The 24,149-nt window shown below is 34.3% G+C and overlaps 1 protein-coding gene across 2 annotated transcripts in view; it reads right to left on the reverse strand.

The window, feature by feature from the left end:
• Positions 1-702: 702 nt before the first annotated feature.
• The window catches only part of LOC141401812 (uncharacterized), a 178,527-nt gene continuing 155,080 nt past the window's right edge, over positions 703-24,149 (reverse strand). Inside the window, exons 1-4 of one of the 2 annotated variants that reach the window (XM_073982334.1) lie at positions 12,985-13,520; positions 3,457-3,843; positions 2,886-3,393; positions 703-1,238 (exon numbers count right to left, since the gene is read on the reverse strand). In XM_073982334.1, the coding sequence (XP_073838435.1) occupies positions 1,210-1,238; positions 2,886-3,393; positions 3,457-3,843 (924 nt within the window). In that variant the 5' untranslated portion in view covers positions 12,985-13,520 and the 3' untranslated portion in view covers positions 703-1,209. Of the gene's footprint in view, positions 1,239-2,885; positions 3,394-3,456; positions 3,844-12,984; positions 13,521-24,149 lie in introns of those variants that run through there. The other variant, XM_073982333.1, reaches the window with a different exon arrangement.

The raw sequence follows: 24,149 nt of genomic DNA on the forward strand, positions 1-24,149 counted from the left end.
TATTAACAAATATATAGTATATATTTAATGTAATACATATGGATTGCAGTGACAGATTGTGGTAGATATACAATCTTATACAACTACCACTGATCATGTCCAAATAGCAAACGAATTGCCTAACGAATTTTGAAACAGATAGCTAAAGACGATTTTTTTCTTATTGAAAGTTAACAAAACAACCTTTAAAATTATAACTATTTAAGAACATTTTATAGTTTTTGTGAATACATTGTGTGTTTTGTAATTCGTTGTTGAAAAATACAAAAATATTACAGACTATTTTTTATAATTAAAAACAAAAAAGGGATTCTTTTAAGTAGTATTAAAAGTTAAAAATATTATTCTGACTCTTGATTTGTTGTTGCACAAAATTACAAAACAATTATAAAATATTAAAACAAGTTTTCAATGATTAAATGGAATATATCAAATGAAATGGAAACTAAAAATACTTGTAAAAATAATAATAATAATTAAATATACATACTTAAATGATACAAAAAATAATGAATGCTGAAAAAATGAGTCGAGTAGTGTGATCTCTCTTTAGTTAGCCTTAATGTTAGGTGAATAAATGATAATGTTATACTATTTTTTTATTTTTAATTATGTTTACTATTTGTTATTTTTGTTTTGTTGTTTTTCTATATTGCTATATTAGACCTCAAAAATTGATCACAATTCATTGCTTGTGTGGTGTTTTGTTTGATTTTTTGTTGTTGTAATAAGTATATTAATTATAATTTTATAATTAAATTCTCTATTGTTGATATTTATTTTGTTGTTCTTCATTGAAATGACATAGAATGCTGTGTGAATATGCAAGTTTTCTTTGATTTTTTCTTCTTCTTAAATTACATTAAGATGTCTGTTATAATTAAGAAAATAAATAACTTATTTACTAAAAAACATATATTTAATTAACAATTTTTTTCAATTTCTTTTGTTTTATAAATATAAATTAATAATTGTTTTACTATTATTTTTTATGGCTGTATGAACAGCTGTTTTTTATTCAACTCTTCTTGGTAAAGAGCTTTTATTTCTCTTCAGAGCCCTCTACTCAATCTCTTTTCAGTTTCCTCTCAACGTGTCAAAAAAGAAGGGGTTTGTTTGCAATGCGAACAAATCTTCTCTTTTTATGTGTGTTCAAAGAGTTGCTTAGAGGTGACTCTCTATTTACTTTTTATTATTAGAGAATTGTAGTTAACTTTGAGGCATTTCCCGGGCACGCACTAGAAAGAAAAAAATGCAGACAGAAGATTTGTATTAATATTTTGTTGTTAAAATTTTGTTAAAATTAATAAACGAACTTGTAGAAAAAGAGGATGGGCAAAATCGTGATAATTAGTTTTAAATCATTCACTGAATCGAGACGAATAGAACTAATGATTTTAATTAAACAATACTCTTAATGCTTGGTTTACATTTACGAAATCCACTCGATTTCAACTGTCAAATCCATAGGTTAAACGTAAAATGAAATCCAGATGAGATTTCATTTGACGTTTGAGCTATGGAATTGACAGTTGAAATCGAGTGGATTTCGTAAATGTAAAGTTAGCATAATACTCTTTCCAAACAAAATATGCAAAAAACTTTGGAGTTAAAATTGAATAAAGAAATTTCTAGAAACAAATCATGTCTAATACGATGGGAGAAGGTAGGAAATTATTTCGTGAGTAATTCCCCAATCAAAATATGGCAGTTGAGCAGAAAATTGTAAGTATGGAAGATGTTATTAAAAAAAGCGAAAATAAATAATTTGTTCCTTAGGATGAAAGTAACCAACAAACCAACAGTTAAAAATTATGTTGACAGATATATGGGCTCCCTAAATAGAGACACGGAATACGATTCTCCAGGAAAAATAGAACGCTTAAACGAATTAAAAAAAACAATAACTAACTCTTATGACAGTCGCTGATATGAAATAATACATACGAATTATTGACTTCTTGGAGGAGTAATTTTAATGTATTAATTCAAAAACTCAAATATTACTGATGAAATATTCAACTTCTGGTGCAAGGGTAAAGGAGTGAAAGTGCCATTTAAGGGCCGTTTAAAGATTGTTTTGAAATCTTCTTCGAGGTAGGTAGTCCTTGTGATTCTGACTACAGCTGTTAAATATTATATTTTCTTTTTATTTCAGGTAAGGTAAATAGTGAAAAATATCTTAATTTTTTAGCCATCTAAACCATTAACTTAACTCAATAACTCTATTGCAGATATCTAAAAAAATCTTGTTTCCATTAACGAAATTCAATAAATCAAAGACTAAACAAATTCCAGAATCCCATTGCTGAATAATAAAAAAATCTTGTTTCCATTAACGAAATTCAATATAGGTGTGAATAAACTTTAAAACTCCATTGCGGATATTAAAAAAATCTTGTTTCCATTAACAAAATTAAACATATTTATATAATTGTGGGGAAACGAATCAAGAATGATAAATTTAAGAAAAATAGATTGAAACTATATTCGAAACAGATTTTTCAAAAAAATATAGGGACAGACACAATTGTTATGACAATTAATTAATGTTTACAATTTGAAGTAACCACCTTAATCGTAGGAATATTAGTTTCTACTCCACATACCTATTTCTTTAAATAAAGACTAAGGAAAATTGACTAATTGTGGAAGCAAGTTTAGGATTGCCGGTTAAAATATCGTGGGAAGACTTCCTGAAAACTAAATATAGAATCGGGTCGAGCTTATTAGTTCGAAGAAGTCTCATTCGTTCCTGTGACGATGTTCGAATGAAAAGATAGAGTTAATGAGAAGACCCTGATTCCTTTTTTTGCCAAGTACATACTACTCAAATTTCGCTCCACCCCCCTTGAAAAAGCAAATAAAATATTTGAGCTACTTACTTTCCAATGCATAGACCATACCCATTATTAGCAACAAGAATATTGTACTCATGCTAATAATTAATACCGTCACTTGGCGTCCACGATCACAAAGACCTTTTTTGGTCTTCTTATTGGCACCAGCCTCTCCATTAACCATGGTAAAATGCATTGAGCTAGCTATGGACACAGTGTCCAAATCTTTGGTTTTAATAAAATTTAAATTGGGATCAATTTCGATGGCGGCAGCGTTTTTTCCCCCACCGGCAGCAACATTATCTGGTTGATCTACGTCCACAACATAATCGCCACCAGAAATAGTGGCCAATTTGTGGCCATCTCTACTAGCCGAAGCAGCATGTAACAGATTTGCACTATAAACTGAGCTGGGGGTTATATGTGAGCGTGAGAGATTGTTGTGGGTAGATGGGGGGGTATTGTGACGGGATTGTTTATCTTGTTTACGTTGAATTTCGGTCATGCGTTCTAAATTTGCTGCTGTTAACAGCAAAGAACCAGAAGCCGCACTCTGAAAGAAGAAAGAAAAATTAATTATTTGCTGGGTAATTTAGAGTAGAGGGAAAAAACTTACTCTTGTACTATTGTTACTATCACTGCTACCCTGGGAGGATCTGGAACCTCTTTTATTACCAATTATATGATTGCCGGCAGCATTAACAGCATGTGACTGATGATGATGGTTATATGAACTCATTTCACTATTACGTCTACTGCCAGATGAAGAACGTCCTCCTTGATGGCTATGATGATGCTGCTGTTGATGTCTTTGTGCTAACTGATCATCATAATATTGTAGCGTTGTCGTTAATGGTGGTTGTTGCCGATAATGTGTGGGTGTTAGCTTTGATGTGTTGTTTAACGATCTGTGGCTACGTTGTGTTGATGAAGCCGATGACACAGCAGATGATGCGGAGGATGGTGAGAGTGAGGCTCGTGGTATGTGCCAGTAATCATTCATCTAGAAATAATGAAAAAAAAGAAAATAGATAAAAAACATTTTCCATTAAATCATACAAGAGACAAAAAAGTATTTGGATTAAAGGTATTAATGATATTAATTAAGAAAATAATTGAAAATCCCAGCAATAAGACGATATTAACCCCCGCAAAACTACTTAAAATACCGAAAATCGCACTCATATTTACATTTCTAACAACAGCTAAGCAAACAAACAAAACATGGGTGTTAGTAGTGAAAGGAACCTCTTCTTCTTCTGTTATGGATTTCAAGTAGTTTGATTTTTTCTCTCATTTTTGGCAACTCATGTTTGTAATATTATAGAGATCGATAGAAGCATTGTTTTTAATAGTTTTGTAATTTGAAGTTTTTTTCTGAAGTCTTTTGTTTATTTGTTTTTCCCTCTCTCACTGGCTAAGCGGATGTTGTTGATATGAGAAATGTTTCTTAAGACTTTTGTTTATTTTCTTTTTAGTAGAAATTATTTCATAAGTCATTCTTTGCAGTTCTTTAATTATATTTTGATGTTTCGATATGACAGTATAAAGACATCGACTTCTATGGAATAAAAGTCCGACTCTTTAATAGCATAGAAAACATATGGAAGAGAGAATAGAAGACATGGTCTTCAATTTAATGGAATACATGATCTTCAATGGCTTAAAACGGACCTTGTCTTCAATGGCACAAAAGTATCGATCACAGACATCATAGATCAGTAACCTTTAGAGTTGTGCTTTCTAGTTCGTTTAGCTGATCGATCTTTTTAGTTCAGCTCTTTTGATTGAACTAGGTCGTTCTTTTAGTTCAGTAGTTCAGTTAATTTGTCTATATTTACATTAGGCAGTTTTCTTGCGGCAATTGTCAGTTTGATGGAGAGATAGGTGAGGTATATGGTAACCCTTTGCCTCTCAACACCCTCTCTCACCGAAAAACTGACAATTGCCGCAAGGAAAATTGGATTTTTTTTATTTATTTATTGTATTTATTTATTGAAACAGCTGACATTTTTTCGTTCTTTGACTGAACTATAAAGAACGACTTCGAGTGATCTAGTTCAGTCGTTCCTTCAGGAACTAGTTCGTTCGCGAACTACACAACTCTAGTAACCTTGGGAAAGATCTCAGGAATAAAAAATCATAGTTGTAATCGTGTAAACCCTTTTAGCCCCTATAAAGTCTAAATGATCATGGGCAACAATTACGAAATTAAATCTTTATAAATAATACTAAATAAAATAAAAATCTTAGTGGAAATCCATAAACCTATCGTAGATTAAATGACTCATAACATGCGACATATTGGTCTAAACTTCAGGTAATTAAAAAATGTTTTTGATAACATATAATCTTATTGTTTAACATATTGGTTTCTTTTTATTTCAGGTAAGGATAGCACTCAAAGATTAAAGAAACTCCAAAACACTATTGCAGATATAAAAAATCTTGTTTCCATTAACGAAATTCAATATATAAAATTCTGGGAAAACAAATCAAGGATGGTACTTTGATGTAGCATAAAAGATATGTCTTTCTATAGCATAGACGACAAGGATAACTATGACAATGTAAACAAAGCCTTCCATTGCATAGAAGAAAAGGACTTCTATAGTATAGAAGGCGACGTCTTCTATGGTAGAAAATACAAAATATTCTAAAATGTAGAAGACAAGTCTTCTATGACTTAGTAGGCAAGATATTCTTATCCGTTATATAATTAAAATTATGATATTTATATTAATAATTATTTTAAAAAAGTATTTTTGCAAAACGGGTTGCTAATAAATTATTATGAAAACAAAATTCCAAGAAGTTCCGAGTTAATTTAAAATTGCCATTCCTAAAATTTAGCAACTAAATAAAATTCCTCATATTTAAATTTTGTTTTGCCTTGATGCCTATTGATCGAGTCGGTTTCTTTTGGTTCTGTAAACAGTTCTTTAAAACATGCTCTCTATGTTGTATATCAAGTTTAAGCTTACCTATTCCTACTTATAGTATAACTTATTGAATTACTAATTTTGCAAAATTTCGAGAGTATCGAATAGATTTTAATGTTTTGACATCACACTGGCTGCCAGTCGCACGTCTTGTCGTTGGATTTTTTTTGCAAACTTGTAGAATAAAAACAAAACACTCTTTATTTCAAGTTTTCAAATGTTTTGTTTTCGTTTTTTCCTAGATGCTATACCGAAATACTAATGAGATACGAAATAAAAATAATTAAAATTTTGCATAGCTCACAATGGAGAACTCATAAAACTTGTGCCATTTAAATATATAAATCAATTGATTTGATTATTGGTGATGGCATGAAATTGTTCCATTTGTTGTTTTGAGGGGAGACATACGAAAAAAGAACAAAAAAAAAAAAAAACTGGGAAAGACACCTTTCTCTTTAGATTTATTTTCATTATTTGGGACTTTATTTTGAATATTGAATTTGGGTCTCGTTTAATAATATTGTGGAAATAGAGCTGGAGTTTGTTTTAATTACTATATAGTATTTTATATGTCAACGTTTTGTTTTTTTTTTTTGGGAGTAGAGATCGCAAATTTTGTTTTCATTTCTTCTTTGTTGATTTATTTTGGATTTTCCCATTCTTTATGACTCAGTATTTCTGTTAGACTTCAATTATATTCTTTTCCATACTAAGCTTTGAACTTTTAATTTTATTATTTTTTTTGGCATGTGATTGCCATAGTTTGTAGGTGCCTTCCGTTTCATGCAAAGAATTTTAATTCGTTAAAAAATGGTTTAACCATGACATTGCCGTGCAGAATTTTTTAAAAGTCAAAGTCATTGAATACTCTGTTATATTTTGTATTAAATGGTAATGGACAGTTTTAGAAATTCAAATTGAATTTCATAATTTACTGATTATGATTTTTTGTGATAAGGTTAGAATGTAAATTTATCAATTTTTATGTTAAGTTTTTCATATTTTCCAAATATGTTTAAATAATGTTATTATTTTTTGTAGAACTAATTTTGGATGTCAACGCATGGTTGAATGAATAAACAAAAATGTATCCTTTAGAATTAATAATAGAACGTTTTAGAAAAATTGCAAATTAGATATATGAATATACCATTTAGTCGGACGCTGTATTGGTAATTGTGAAAACTTCGAAATAAATATATCTCAATATAGAAAAAACAAATTAGACATATAACTTGGTTCGTTATGACCGCTGGAAACAAAGAAATCGATAGTCAATATATGGAAATATTTGACAATTTACATAATCAGACTGATTTTCGGGTCAAATACTTCATAAAGGACAAAGGAAATATCTATCAGTTCGAGTCCTATTAAGAAGACATGCTCTAATATAGCACAGAAAACATGATCTTCCATAGAATAAAGACATGGTCCCCTAAAGCCTAGAAGACAAGGTCATCAGAAGCGTAGAAGACAAGCTCTTCCTAATCATAGAGGCTTTCTAAAGCATAGAAGACATGGTCTTTTATTGCATAGAGGACTATTAAAAACTTTTGTGCGAGAGGTGTGTGAAGGAGTGATCCTAAATATTGAAATATTTCAGGGTTCATATCCAAGAAAGTATTGCCCCAGGAAAAAAAAATTATGTACTATATAGCGACTACTTTTTATTTATTTTAGCTACATATTAAAACTTTAACAAGATTGAAGAAAAGCCTAAACTTGGATTAAAGTCTAATTGCCATTTTGCGTAGCAGATACTTGAAGGAATGGAAGTTACAAATTGTGAGGCTAAGACAATTATGCTCCAGGAAAAATATAACGCGTAATAGAGCGTTTAAACGACTCAAAATGAATAAGTAACTCCTATGTGAGACACTGATATGAAATAAATACATAAGAATTATTGACTTCTTGGAGGAAAGATTAAAAACTTCAAGAACTCAAAAACTACTGATGAAGATTTCAACTTCCGGTACAGTGGTAAGGGAACGATTTTTAAATCGCCATTAATAATTCTATAATAATTTTTTTATTGAAAATCGTTTATATTTTGTTAAATATACTTTTTATTTGAGGCAGTGAAAAATATCTTCAGAGACTAAACAAACTCCAGAGCTTTTTTGCAGATAATAAAAAAATCTTGTTTCCATTAACGATATTCAATATACATATACAATTCCGGGAAAACAAAACAATCAGACTTATGAAAAATAGAAGGAAATAATATCAGATGCTCTGTTCCTTTACTTGCCTGAGGTTACCATTTCTTATTATTTTTAACCTGTAAAGTGTTCCCTTACTTTTAATAGCATACAATTTATATGATAGCAGTTTACCACTTTTACCATTTTTTCACTGTTACCATTTTTAAAAGTCAAGGAACAGACCAAGAAACAGAATTTTCAAAAAAATCATAGTAACACAACGAATTTTTAGGAACATTTATTAATGTTTAACCTATTAAGTGAACTGCTAAATAGTATCTGCTATTATAAATTTAACAAGATCGAAGAAGTGGACGTATACTGGATTAAAGTGATGAACTTTCGCAGAGGAAATAGCTAAAGGAAGGGACCGTCATAGTCCATCTTGGAACTGGATCGATTTTTTTTTTTGGATAATTTCTATCTCTAGTTAGCGTGCCACGCAGGGTGGAGGAACGAAGACGCCATTTTATGGGCTGTTCGAGGATTCTTTAAATCGTCATCAATAATAAAATAATACATTTTTATTAAAACATTTTTTATTTCAGGTAAGGTAAGGATTGAAAAATATCTTGAGAGACTAAACAAACTCCAGAGCTTTATTGTAGATAATAAAAAAATCTTGTTTCCATTAACGAACTTCAATATGCATATACAATTCCGGGAAAACAAATCAATCAAGAAGAAAAATAGAATGAAATAATACCCGAAACACAAATTTGCAAAAAAAAAAAAACTCATAGGAACACAACGAATTCATTCAATTTCAAATGTTAAACATTAATTTAAACCATTACAGTTGGCCAGTTGGATTAAAACCATTACAGTTGGCCATCAAAACAATTCGTGAACAGCTCATATACTGCAATTTTTCGAAAATTGTGAATGTTTGTGAGAGTGTTGTCTTTTTTGGAACTTGATGCACATTGGGAATGAATATAAAAAATTTGCAATTATTCCTACATGGTTTTTAGAGCTAAAAAAGATAGAATGATTCTCCTTAAACTGCAACTTTGCCAAACATTTTGAACTTTTGTGGTGGAGGTACCCGAAGTTGATGGATCGATGTGGATCATCTCCGAACTTAACCTAAATTGGGACAAAATATTAAGCGGTCCAAAGCTTGTACCAAATCGGTTGATAAGTTCGAAAATCGAATCCAATTGTCTGAAACGGATTTCTCTTTCGATGAGACCCATTTTTGGTCGTATCAGAGTGTATATAATATCGCATACTTAGAGACGGAGGGTATACAATAACTTGTATATGGAATCAGGTCTCGTCCACAGGTCTTCAAATATTTTTATCTAATTTTTTGGTTATTTAGCTTTTTGAATATTTGATTAAGAAAAGGGTGCCACCGTGGTGCAATGGTATGCACACCCGCCTTGCACGCTGAAGGTCGTGGGTTCGATTCCCAGGCCGGGCAACATCAACAATTTCAACGGTGGCAAAATACCTCTCAGTAATGTTGGCGACATTTCCTGAGTATTTCAGCCATGTATACAAGTGGTGTCTTAAGACACGCCGTTCGGACTCGGCAATAAACAGTAGGTCCCATATCATTGAGCTAATATGAATCGGGGTGCGCTCATTGATATGAGAGAAGTCTCCCTTGTCCCGTATGGGATGTTCGTGGAACAATTGTTATTATTAAGAAAAGGCTTCAAAAATACTTCATATCTGCAAATATGCAATAACAGTTGTATAAATAGAAGTTATCAAACTTCAAACTTTGTCTTCTAGTCATTCACATCCGATATGCCTGATGAGCTGAATGAAACAATAAGCGAAACTATTGTAGCATATTGGTTGGGTGTGTGGGACTTCGCTAGAATTCACATTTTCAATACAAACTCAATTAATTAAAAACTTTCATAAATAATGACCTTCGTCCTAATAAGTCAACAATAAATAAAAATTCACAGCAGAAGCCGGCTGATGCTTGAACGTGGCTCCTCTCCAACAAACAGACAATTTTGTCGAGGTCTTAGCGTTCTAAGCAACTGCCAATCTTTTAAACTTCCAAAGTTGAAGGCATTACAATTCATGAAGAAAAACCCTCTTCGATTTTTACATGTGTATGTATTGAGAATCGATTCTAGACAAGACACTAGGGTTGTGTAGTTCCGGAACAAACTAGTTCCAAGGAACTATTCCGGACAAGGAGCTATTGGAACTATGTATACTGGGCTCTTGCATTTATATAGTTCCTTTCGTTGTTCTCGTTCCTTCAATTTAAAGCCTACGTCGATCATTCATTCGTCTTTGCTGTTTTTTTTTTTCGCTGCAATTTATTTATTTTTATGTCATTCATCCACCAAACCATGAAAACATTTCGGTCTCGGAACTATTTGGAACAAAGGAAACAAAAAGAACGACGAAAGAGGAAGATTCGTTGAACTATTTCGGTCTCGGAACTATTTGGAACGAAAAGAATTATGAAAGAGAAAGATTCGTTGAACTATATCGGTCTCGGAACTATGGAACTATATTAAGGAACTAGTTCCTTTTGGGAAAATCGATCCGCTCCGGGAACTAGATTGCCCAACTCTACAAGACACTTAGTTGACTAGATATGCCTAATGAGCTGAATTTAACTTGTTCAATACAAACTCCCTAGGTCATGTTAGCTCGATTTATTCAGTCAATTAATAACTAAAAAATCGCCGGAGGAATTTTCAAATAAGTCGCTGTTAAAGTTCACATTTTTAGGGTGTTTTTAGGTTTCTACGATTTTGCTTGGAACCGCAAGTCTTATCGAAATGGAATTAGAGAAAATGTTGTAGATGTTTCCAAGCAAAGCAGTGAAAACTTAAATAAATCCTAAAACTATGATCTTTGGCCGCGATTTATTGGGAAATCTCTCCGGCGATTTTTGTTTTTTTTTTTCTCATTATGAACATTGTGGTTTCAAAATCCGCAAAAACTTCTCAGGTGTAAGGACCTTTCATTTACAGTTAGTTAAGGCGTACCGTATGTATTATTCGTAGGTCAAGTCTGTCCAAATCCAACGATGTAAATTTATGAAAAATATTTTTTATAAAGTCTTATGTTCAAAATTTGTCAAATTATATAACAGCACAGTGTTGTAAATGCTTCCACAATAATATAAGCTTTGTTTCTTAAGGGGTTACCTTTACTTGCCACTTTAAAAAATCGCAAAAAAAATCAACACGATCAAAATTGCCTGAGATATGAGCATTGGAAGGGAGCAATTTATTGTGATTTGTATGTAGCGTGGAAACTTTAAACGCGTGTTTCTCGAAATGGCATTTTTGAAGTCGGTGCCAACGATAGCGCGAAAATGAACCGACCGATCTTCATATAGTTTGGTGAGCTTATTTTAAAAAAAGCTTGCCTTTAAGCGAGACAGATTTTTTTTTAATTTTTTTTTTTGTCCGAATTTTGGACAAAAACTATTTTTTTTTCGTTAAAATTCGAAATTTTGACTTTGGCAGCTAAAAATTTTTTAAAACAATTTTATAAAATTCGGTTTCGCTTAAAGACAAGATTTTTAGGTTCTAAAAACGTCCACAAAAATATACGAAGATCGGCCCAGCCGTTTTCGAGCTATCGTTGGCACCGCAAAACGCTTTTTTATAAAAAGGCTTTCGTAGGTGGCCATTTACCACAAGACTACGCAATGTTTTTCAACAACAAAAATGCCAGAAGTAGTTCAACATCTGCTCTTTCAGGTGCAAAAAATATCTGCCTAAAAATATTGGTAGTTTCTTTGACAAAATTCATCAAAAATGAGTTTTTTTGGCCTGCACAACTAGGGGTAACCCCTTACGAGTAAGTCTATTGTTTTAAATTGCAATGTTTTTGTTGTTTTTCGTTGATTTTTGGAAATGTAATTTGAATAGAATTTATTATGGGTTGAAGTTTGTGTCTTAGGTCTTTCGTTTTGAACGACAAAGATTTTGTTTTTTGATTTTAAATTTCAGTTAATTTTTTTATTTAATTTTAATTTTTTTATTTTATTTATTTACTCTTTTTCTTTTAATCTTTTTTTTTTCTTATAAACTTTTTTGTTAATTTTTTTCCCAAAATACATGAAATTATGTGAAACCAATTGCTTTTAATGCTTCCCCAATAATATAAGGTTTGTTTCTTAAGTCTTTTGTTTTAATGCTATATTTTTATTTTGTTGGTCATGCCATTTTTTTTGGCTAAAGTTTGTGACTTATGTCTTTTGTTTTGTATAATATATTTACAATTTCAATTTAATTAGTTTGCGAATACAACTCACTTTATTTGAACTGTTTTCTATTTTTTTCTAATTATTTCTCCAATGATTATTATTTCATTTTTGTCTTCTTTGCAAAATTGTTAATTTCAAGATTTTTTCTTTTTCCACATTTTGAATTTTTTTTTTAATTTTTTTTTCTTTTCTAAATTTACATTCCTTTCACCGTTTTTTGGCACTGGTGGACAATTATTTGTTTGTTTTCTTTATTTACTTTTTGTGTTTAACACAATTTTTGCCTAATAGAGTTTTAGTTTTTTTTTGCAAACTATTTAAAATGTTATTTTGCACAAAATATTTGTTTTGACCAGCAGTTTTAAAACATTTAACCCGTTCGAAATTTGTTGGCTAACTGTTTTGTGAAAAATTGTATTATAATTTTTTGGCGGTGATTGTTGTTCTTGAACAGCTTAGCATTGGTTTTGCTAACCTTTTTTTCATTGTTGCAAATTTGTTATTTTTGTTTTTGTATTTTTTTGCTGTAAGGATTGCATTTAAATTATTGCATTTTATTTTCAGGTTTAAGGCGGAAGTTTTTTTTTTGTTTTTTTTTTATCTCTTAATGTGTGTTACACAAATAACAAATAATGTAAAACAGATTGAGTTTTTTTTGTTACTTTGCCAATTTCATTGTTGCTGTTGTTTTCGTTTGTTTTATTTAAAAATTTTTATGAATGACAAGTTGATTTTTGGTTGCTTTGTAACAAATTTGGCAAGATAAGATGCTGCATACTTACGTTTTTGTTTGTTGTTGTTGTGTTGATGATGATTATTTGGTTGAGCTTGGCAAGTTGGGTTACAACAAGTATTATTTGTTTTAGTTGTTGTTGTTGTTGTTAATATCACTACTTTTGCGGTTAGTTTACAAATTCTGGTTAGTTAACTTTTGTTTTTTGTTTTTTTTTGGTAGGAAATTAAGCGATTCTTTTCTTCTTCTTCTTTTCTTGTGGTTTGATTAGATTTTAATTTAAATTTTATTTCAAATTTCATTAAATTCTTTATGGTGATTTCTTTTGTTTACCGTTAACTTTTGTTTTTTTTTTTATTCCAATAAAACGCTCACAAAAAACAACAACACTACAACACGATTTAACGCCGCCTAACTATTGGAGGGGTGTTTCTGTGCAGAGTGTTCTTTGCCTTGTGGACAAATTGTTTGCGACTAATAAAATAGACAGCCAGCGAGGTAACGCACGAACGTATTTCACCCGCTTTTCTTAGTCCACTAGAACCGATCTATCCGACAACAAGAATTAAACTGAAATCTATAGCCAGCAATCGCTTTGCTCATTTGTGTTTTTAAATTAAGTTGAGATAGAGATTCTGCTGGTTGGCTTCGATGTTGCTGAGCAGTAACGGCTGCGTCACCTAAGGCTAAGCTGGTGGTGTATTGGCGAAAAAACCCCAAGTGTTATGCGAGAATTATTGTTGGTCTGGCTAATGTTGTTGCTGCTGCTGCTGCGGTTGGCTTGCAGCAAATGTTGTTGCTATTTGACATTGTTCCCGTTGTTGTTGTTGCTGTTGGCGCTGAACTTGTCAACAGGTTGTTGTTTTCTAGTTTTCGCCGTCAACGTCATTAGCATTTTTATAGGGGAGTAGAAATGTCGCCGCCGCCATCGTCTTGATTTAATTTTGCACGTCTCGCTCTATGCGGATTTAACAACACACAGAACGGATGACGGGATGGATGGTTGGTTGGAGCGATATATGGGGTTTCCTCCCCAAGCATTGGTTTTGCCAATTTTTTGTTTGCTTTGGTTTTTGTTGTTGGCGGAGTATTATTACCCCTATCATCCATGCTTCCATCATCACTCTGCTTTATTGACGGAATAATGTGGAATTCGATGAGTCTGACTGCTGTATAGTTGGCTGCTGGCTTCTGTTCACTTGGTTTTTGCTTTCTTGTTGTTGTTGTAATAATTGTTTATGATGTGTTAAGTAACGCACGCCATGCACGATTCTTTTGATTCTTTTATCATTTATGCGGTGGCAGTTTAGATATGCGTGCTGTAGATTTGTGCGACGGTTGGTTGCTCGCTCTCGGTTTTGTTTGTTTGCAGAATATTAATTTAAATATTTGCCTGGCATTGTTTGTTTGTTCTTTTGGCGGTTTATGGATTTTGTCGTGCATTTAGGTTTTGTTTGTTGCTTATTTAGTTGTTGTTGTTTTAAGACGGCAAAGTCATCTTCCGTTCTTTGATATGTGCTTTTTGTTTTCTTAATTCAATTAAAGTTTTTTTGTTTTTGGTTTCCAATTCATGATGATATTATCGCCACATTATTGTTTAACTAGAACTTAAAGTATTTGAAGTCAGTCGGAGCAACAAAAAAGAATGGAATTACCTTCAGGCACTTTTGAAAGAATTTAATTGGTGAGAGGCTTCAATGTAAAAGGGCGTAATGGTTCATTGATTTACATTCTAAGGCATGTGAGACACGATGATGGCGTCAAGAGGCATTGCCTCAAGTCATTCCATTGTAAAAGTCATAGACACGATTATGTTTCTCAATGAAAATAGGTCAAGTCTTCTTCATGGGAGAAATAAAAAAAAACAAATATTGGGTTTCCATTAAGGTGGCAAAGTACAGGCTTCACTCTGTTAACTGATCCACCATATGTTTTTTATGGACGTAATGATAGCATATTAACAATAGTTGTCCTACACAGACACCCCCTGGACCACTTTTGCAATACTTTGGGTGGAGTTCGTTGGCTGATATTTGCAGTTTTCCTAGGTTTTAATGGGACGGAAGCAGGCGCAGTAATAGCCTAGAAGCCACGCCGGCAAGACTTCACTCTACGTACTCAGGTTCCAGTATACAACTACTATGTAAGGGCATTAGTAAGATCGTACTAAACTTGATCTCAGTGACCAAAAGGAGTGAAAAATTAATCGGAGTTTTGTTGTTTATTTTTTGAAATGTTATTCGAAAATGGGTTTTTAATTGAAGTTTGTGTCTTAAGTCTTTTGTTTTGCATAATAAGTTTTTTTTTAAAGATACGATTAGATTTCTCAATGAGAATAAGTTGAGTCTTCTCCATTCTCCAAGTTCTTCTCCCCATCTCGTTGAGGGTTGTGAGATAACAAGTAAAAAAGTATCAGTCGGCTTTTCCGACAGAGATATGTATACCCTCAGCCTATGTAAATTGAAACTTTCATCTACGGACAAATCGAATGTATTTATGGTCTTTGCAGAATTTTGCGGCCCTTTTTGGACATTTGAACTTACCGACAAGAATGTGGATTAGGATTAAAGTTCAAATGTGTTGCGGAGGAGGTACTTAAAGGAATGAACCTACATAATCCATTATGGATCTTATTTTAGGAGTCATATCTTTTCGATAGATACCGCGCAGACTGGTCATTTCAGTGGGTCATCGTATAACTTTTGGGCAAGTATGCCGGAAAGCATGGACTTGTCCACGAAAAACATAATGTCGCTGTAAACAGGACAAAATCGGTTGATCAGTTCGAGAGTTATCGTGATCTCCAGCCACTACATAACGTATGGTGTCATATGAATTCTTTACACCTTTAGGGATGTTTTCTCAAGAGGTTGGACTTGCCCCTGAAAAAAAACTTTTACCGTCATAATGGACGCAGTCAATGCAAGTTGCTTCAACAAAAATCAAAGTGATTCGAGAGCAGGCCTTAAAGTGAAGTTATTCGAAATTTTGTGCGCCAGATACCCGAATGAGTGGACAAATATAGTCCATATTCGAACGTGATCTATATCTGGTAGATATATTAGGATGTGTTAAGAGTTATCGTGTGCACAATTTTTCCGAAAATTGTTGAGCTTTTGTGGGGGGGGGGGGGGGGGGGAAGTATCTGAAGGAGTAGACCGATATGGTTTATCTTCGAATTTAAACTAAGTTAGGACAAAATATTACGAAGGACAAATTTTGGACCGAATCAGCAGATCCGTTCGAGAGTTATCTTGCGCACCGAGTGTAGCGGGGTGTCATAGGGTTTTTTTTTTGTAACTTTCAGGCAATTTTCTCAGGTCCTAAACTGAACTTTTCGGAAATTTTGTGTGGGAGGTACCCGAAGGAGTGAACCGATTGAGCCCATATTGGTGCCTCATCTAAGTCTGGTAGAAATTTCACTATGTGCAGCGTATAGACCAAATTGGTCACACCCTTCAAGAGTTATCGTGCGCACAATTATTCCGAACATTTCCGAACTTTTGTGGGGGAGGTACCAAAAGGAGTGGACAAAATATTACGAAAGCAAAATTTTGGACCGAATCGGTTGATCCGTTCGAGAGTTATCATGAGCTCCAGCCAGCCACACAGAGAGACAGACAGACAGACGGACGAGGCTAAATTAACTCCAAATTGTCTGAAACGGATTTCGTCCCTCGTTAGCATAAATTCTAAGGGGATTAAAAAAAACAAAAATCCGGCCGGGCGGAAGTTTTTATACCTTCCAATATAAAATATTCTGAACAAAATGGAACAATTTTAGGTGAAGATTTTTTATGACCACGAATACCCCAAATGCCTAAATTAGTTGAGAAAGTGTACCTAAAAACGTCTTTAATCGGACGGCACCTTTATATGGGGCCTGTATCGAAGTGTGACCTATGTTGTAAATTTTTAGTGGAGAAGTTTTAGACCACTAGGCACCTTAAATGTCAAATGACAGATTTTTCGGTCTGTAAAATTTAGCTAAACTCCTCAAAATACAGGAAATCGGGAGGTATCGCACAATGTCGCGAGTTCATATTAACTGTGGCCAAAAATAGAAGGAGTTGTCGTAGGTGCATCAATTTGGGTACACGTACCTATTATTGACTTACAATCTTCAGGGCAAAAAATTGGGTTGGTCGGTCCACGTTTTGATATAGCCCCCATAGAACCGTACCTCCCGATTTTCGGTATTTTGAATGTTTTAGACACAATGACCAACCGAAAGTATTTAAATTTTGTGGTTAGTCTTCGGCAGAGGTATCAAACATTCCAACAGAGAATTGTGGGCTTAGGTCCACATTTTGATATAGCCCCCATACAACGGTACCTCCCGATTTTCGGTATTTTCGAGGTTTTAGCCTGATTATCACACCGAAATGGCTGAAAATTGGTATTAAGTCTCCGTTGGGGGACTTATAACCTTCCACCAGAAATATGTCGGTATAGGTCCTCGTCTTCCTATAGCCCCCATAGAACCGTGCCTCCTCATTTTCGGTATTTTGATGGTTGTGGCCTCAATATCCACCCGATATGACTGAAATTTGGTGTTTAGTCTTCATATTGTTTGTGAGCATATTGAATATATCAAACTTTTGTCTTTATATATGAGAAATTTCCTTTAAAAAATTGTTTTGACCGGTAATTTTTTTGAGAAAAATTGAATTTTGAATTTCGCTGTTCACATTTTTTTTTAAAGTTGATATTTTTAAAATTCTCTCGTTTTAAAGCAAGATTATTAGGAACTTAATAAGCCCACAAAAATATATGATGATCGGTTCATTCGTTTTCGCGCTATAGCCAACACCGCAAAACGATTTGTTAAAAAAGGGGTATCCTCTCAGTGAGGTGGTCGCTGAAAAAGAGAAATGACACATTCGTCTGCAAACCTCTGCAGCTGGGACCTTTATATATTTGAAGTACTCACTTTTTACTACTCATACAGCAAAAAATATCGATATACACTTTTATAAAATTTTTTTCCCACTCCACTCAATTTAAAATTTGCTTCAGAAAATTAATAAACTTAATAATACATGTTTGGGTAAATGTAAACACCATATGATTAATATTTGCATGCAAACAAAAGTGTAGCTAAATTTATTACATCCCAAGAGAAATTTTTGCAGCGACCGTTACTTTTAAATTTTAAATATTAACGCATAATATAATTTATTAAGTTTAGAAAAAAAAAACACAAAAATACGTATTAACTAAAATTGTCAGATTTAAATTTTTGTTACCTCTGTGAACCTCATGTCTCAAATTACAGTGAGTTCGGTTAAAAATTGGTGCTAAAATTCTGAAAATACCAAAAATGGAGGCTACATAGCCTAAAATATATGGAACAAAAGACACTCGGGTGCAAAAAGTATAGCATTCTAGCTCAATTATTATGGACGCTAGAGCGATTACAACAGGCGGGGATGGGTAGATTGATTCAGAATTTTATCTTGATGAAAAATATGTATACATTCTTTATAGAGTCGCAAATGATTACTTCAATGCGTTACAATGTCGTGCGGGTCTGTATCGTCTGTTGTACCGCCTGGTTTGCACGGTGTCGTACATTCTTGCCCTTTATAAACATACACGGTTGCACCATCCTGAACGTAGTTTTGTCAAAACTAATCTGGTTTGTCAGGGATATACTCCGAGGGCCAATAAATGTGTGTGATAGTTGTTTATGGCATATGCGACTGCATCTTTAAATCATGGAAATCGTTCTTATATGCCTGGGTGTGGGTCCTAACCACCATCTGGCTATTATGACTCTCATGGTAACACCCGAGAAATTACTGCGAAGAGAGCTTGCCAGTGTGTTGCTGAAAGAATAGTGGTCCTCTCATGCAGATTGTCCACTGATGACATGAGGAAGCACCCGGCATTCTGACAGGTTTGAATATGTTTCCATCCCATTACCCTTATAATCGTTGTTGTTGTAGCAATGCATATATGTTCGTTCGTGTATTATTTCAGTTACCAGTTTCTGGGTTCTCTGTATCCAGACTCAAACATTCTGCAACTTGGGCTGGTTGCGTCCATAAAGAATCAGGAGACAGGTAAGTGGGGTTAGCTGGGCAGCTAAACAAATGCAGCGTGTCGTATGATTCCAATCCACATGCCGGGCATATGTTGCGCATCGGGCCAAATCGTCCGGATCCTGACTGTGCTAATACCTCTAGTGTTTGCCTTGGCCCCCAAATGCGACATTCACACGGTATCTCTGTACTGCGCAGGCATCGGTGTGAATGCTATCCAAGCCAGACTGATAGACTCGATGGTCTAGAGGTTCCTGTTTATACCTTTGGGCCTCTATCTCTCTCTCTAGGTCATGAAGATCCCACCTGACGTGCCTGGGTGGGGAAGGTTTTCCATTAAATCGTGTCTGGGATGCTCACTGCGATAACACCCAAGCAGGTGCTGCATCGACAACATCCTGTTGAGTTGATGCAACGGTAAAACCGTAAGGATGCACCTTTTTGCAGTTGTCAGGGCGGAATCCGGGAAGGTTTAAATATTCTTCTACAGCGTAGTGCAATCATTTGCATACCACGCTGGCCCAGCATAGTTTTCCGCAGACCTGCCCATTACTTTTTAAGATGTTAACAAGATTTCTTTGTCAGCACCCCAAGTGCTGCAGGCTAACGTCTTGAGGAAATTGTTCCTAGTTGTGATCTTATCGCAAACATGCTATCGAACTTTACGACCAATACTTTGGGGTAGTTGGCGGTCGGAATCAGTGCACAATCGACCACTACAATCAGTGGAAGCCTCATTTCAGCCGTCCAAGTGGTGAACGGCGTGGCAGTGGATTAAGCGACTGATATTTTCGTATTCTTCAAACGAAAGAAGTGCACTAGGTCAGCTATGTAGACATTTAACCTATCATATATGCCATCGACGATAGGACCCAACGCCAAGATCGAACAATCTTTCGCATACATTACGATTTGGAGGATGTTGCATTTCAGAAAGGTAGAGGTTAAACAGTTCCGGATATATCACCCCGCCTAGGCTGGAGAGTAGTCTTATTTATATCCTTGAACGTCTTCGATAGGTCAAGTGCCACCATGACTGTGCTGAAAGTGTGGCGTTCAAAGGATGTAGACAATTATAGGTCTGAACCAAGAGAAACGACTAGTTACCAGTTGATCACGATTTGATGATATTATTTGTCAAACCGGGTTACACCGGCATTTTGTTTCCATGACAACAAAGACCGTAAATACAACTAAAAAGAAACTCCAGACTTAGACAACAACTAAAAACTTTAATGCGAGGGGTTTATGACAGAACATTTTGGGCCCATATCGCAGGAAGTACTTGATTCACCTAGCAAAAAGTAAATTGTTATAGTCAAAATCACAACAACTATCCGCTATTAAAATTTCAAAACGATCCAAGAAGTGATTTTAATTGAATTAAATCGCAATTTTGGGAGTCATTACTTTCGATAGCTATTGTGTCAACCAGCCATTTAGTTGGTAACCATCACCGGGATATTTGCAACAGTTCAAATTTTGTCCAAAATGGTGTCTGGCTAAGTCCCTGGTCACCATAGGAAAACAAGGCCACAAGGACTTCTTTTGATGACAATTTCAAAACAATCTTCGATTAAACTGTCCTTAAACGGAAATGTTGAACTTTTGTGTCGCAGATGCCGGGAGTTGTTGTCTGATATCGTCCATTGTTGAACTTGATTTAAGTCTTAGAAAATTATGACGATGTTCCTTTTGTAAGGTAGGTATCGAAAGGAGTTGTCCGATATAGACCTCCTTGGAACATGATGTACGTTTTCGAACAAAATTTTACGGTGTGCAATGTTTTGGCCAAATTGACCATTATCTCTGCGCTTTTTAAAAACTATTTATTTCGGGAGAATTGTTATTTTTAAAATAGTGAGTTGTAAGTAGTTTCAGCAAGTATCATATAAGCCCATTATTTGGTAATTGTATTTGTTGTTGGGAATGAAAAGGTTATGGCAAAAAATTGCACCAAAAAAGTTGTCCTAGAAAATGACATGGAATTTATGCTGCCCTGCGAGAAAAAGGTTATGACACAACAGAACCCATGCGAAAGAATTAAAAGGCAGCAGGAGCCGATTGGTTTGTAGACGAATTGCTTAAAATCGCATTTAGCAGTATTTGACAAGAGGTAAGTATAGCCGATTATTGCATCTTCAGGACTTTTGCCTCGTCCTCCAAAAAAAAAAGAAAGCATTTTCGTGAAAATAAATTACTATGGAAATATGTTTTTGGATTAAATGGAAAACAAAGGAGGGTGAACATTGCAATAAACAAGTAAAAAAGTATCAGTGGGCTTTGCCGACAGACATATACCCTCAGCCTGTGTATATTGAAACATTTTTTTCCAAAAAAACGTATGTATTTAGGGGGTTTTAAAAGTTTGGGCGTTTAAACCGACAAAAATGCTGATTAGGATTAAATATCAAAAGTTTTGCGGAGGAGATACTAAAAAGAATGGATCTCCAGCCACTACATATGGCGCCATAGGGGGTGTTTACACCCCACGGGCTGTTTGCTCAAGAAGTATGGACTTGCCCCTGAAAAAAATTTTACCATCGTAATTGAGGCAGCGAATGCAAGTTGCTTCAAAAATTATCAAAGTGATTCCACATCAGGTCTTAAAGTGAACTTACCCGAAATTTTGTGTGGGAGGTACCGGATGGAGTGGACAAATATAGTCCATATTTGAACCTGATCTATATCTGGTAGATATATTAGGATGTGTAAAATATAGACCAATTCGGCCACTCCCTTCAAGAGTTATCGTACGAACAATTTTTCCGAACATTTTTGAACTTTTGTGGGGGAGGTACCTGAAAGAGTGGACCGATATGCCTTATCTTCGAACTTAAACTATGTTTGGACAAAATATTAGTAAGGCTTAATTTTGGACCGAATCGACAGATCCGTTCGAGAGTTATCTTGCGCTCCAACCACCTCACACGGTGTCGTAGGGGGTTTTTTGCAACATTAAGGCTATTTCCTCAGAAGTGTGGACTTGCCCCTGATGAAACTTGTACCGTCGTATGTGGGGCAGTGAACACAAGTTGCTGAAACAAAAATCAAAGCGATTAGATAGCAGGTCCTAAACTGAACTTATTCCAAATTTTGTGTGGGAGGTACCCGAAGGAGTGGACCGACTGAGTTCCTATTGGAACCTCATCTAAGTCGGGTAGACATTTCACGATTTGCAAAGTATGGACCAAATCGGTTACTCCCTTCAAGAGTTATCGTGCGCACAAATTTTCCGAACATTTTCGAACTTTTGTGGGGGAGGTACCGGAAGGAGTGGAACGATATAGCCCATCTTCGAAGTTAAATTAAAATTAGGCAAAATATTACGAAAGCCAAAATTTGAACCGAATCGGTTCATCCGTTCGAGAGTTATCGTGCGCTCCATCCAGCCATACAGACAGACAGACGATCGGACATTGCTCAATCGACTCCAAATTGTCTGAAACACATTTCGTCCAAACATACTTGGGGTATAATAAGTTTTTGGATCAAATGGAAAACAAGGAAATGTGAGCATTGCAATAAAAAACATTTTCCTTTCTATGGGTCACCCTAATGTTCACACATGCATTTTTTACAGTTTTTCTAGAAGACCGTTCACATTGGAAATACATTTTCTATATACCCTACACCACATTGTTGTAAGAATAGAACGGAATATAAGCTCTTTCTAAGTCGATTTATGCATGACCGTCACACTGTCCGCATGTCCATTTATTTTTGTTTGTGCTGGTCGCATTTATTATCCGGAAGATCATTTTTTAGCCACAGTAAGAACGCTATTGCTTTGGATGAAAATCGGTTCAAATTTGGATATAGCTCCCATAGATTTGTTGGCCAGGTTTAAGGTATTTGGTGCACCAAACACGTAAATTCTGTCCAATTTTGATGCAATTTGGAAATGTCCACGAATCCGAACTAGGAATAAGTTAGCCAAATTATATTGAAAGCCGTTCAGATTTGGATATATCTCTAACATATGTTCGCGCGATTTGAGGTATTTTGTGCACCAAACTCGCCCATGTGTGTCCAATTTTGATGAAATTTGATATGTGACGGAATTTGCACTAAAAAAAGTTTGCAATATTTTTCTGAAATCGGTTCAGATTTGGAGGTATTTGGTGGACCAAACCGCAAATCCTGTGCAATGTCACCGAATTCGGTCTAGAAATAAGTTAGCCAAATTAAATTGAATTTGGTTCAGATTTGGATGAAGCTCCCATATTTGAAGCATCAAACACAAAATTGGACAGACATTTTGATGAAATTTGGAAAATGTTACTCAATCTTCTCCAAATTATATTATTATTATTATATTATCGTGGTGTTGTAGGGTATCATATAGTCGACCAGCAAGACTTTTATTCTTTGCTTACTGGTTTTTCCATTGTAGATTTTACCATATTCAGGTTAAAATGATTATCGAAATCGTAATATTTGCCATTGACGTCTCCATGTCTGGCTGGCATTTTGTAAACTGTTGTTAAGGGGGTTTACAGAAATCCATTTACCTATCTACGTCACTAATCACTTAATGGTTGGTTTTTACTGTTAAACGACATTTTTAGCAGTGTGAAAATAATAAATTGTTTTTTTTCGGAAGCAGCGAACTATTATTGGAACTTTCATCTTACCGTATGCTATTTTTAGAAAAATCATAATAATAATGGTAATAAAAGCAAACCGATGCCAGATGAAACACACAATTTAATGCTCTACGCGGATATGAATATTAAGAGAGGAAGTATTTAAAAAAATGACATAACCTTAAGAAAAAAACTATCAGATGAACTTTCCCAAAGACACTGAGTGCAAATCATTTTTACTTTTAATACATTGATTAGGCACATTTTAATGCCTGATCCAAACAGGAGCCACTATGGTGCAGTTGTAATCATTATCCTCTTGCACAAAGCCGTATTATGTTCTCATTCATTTATGCAAAAATCCTCTCTCACACCATACAAAATATGTTCTAACATAAAAAAGTATTTTGGTGGCCAAACAAATTAAATTGAGATATGTTACAAAATGTTTTTTGGACCCAAACATAATATGTTTGGATCCTGGTAGATTCTTGTCAGACATAGACCTCATTATTTTCTTTTACTTTGCTAAAGTCCTGAAGAAGACTTCCCAGTTCTCCAGAGTTTACGTTCTGAAA

This window comes from Musca autumnalis, unplaced genomic scaffold, assembly GCF_047663935.1.
Source record: "Musca autumnalis isolate F117 unplaced genomic scaffold, ASM4766393v1 scaffold_4, whole genome shotgun sequence".
Taxonomy (NCBI): Eukaryota; Metazoa; Arthropoda; class Insecta; order Diptera; family Muscidae; genus Musca; species Musca autumnalis.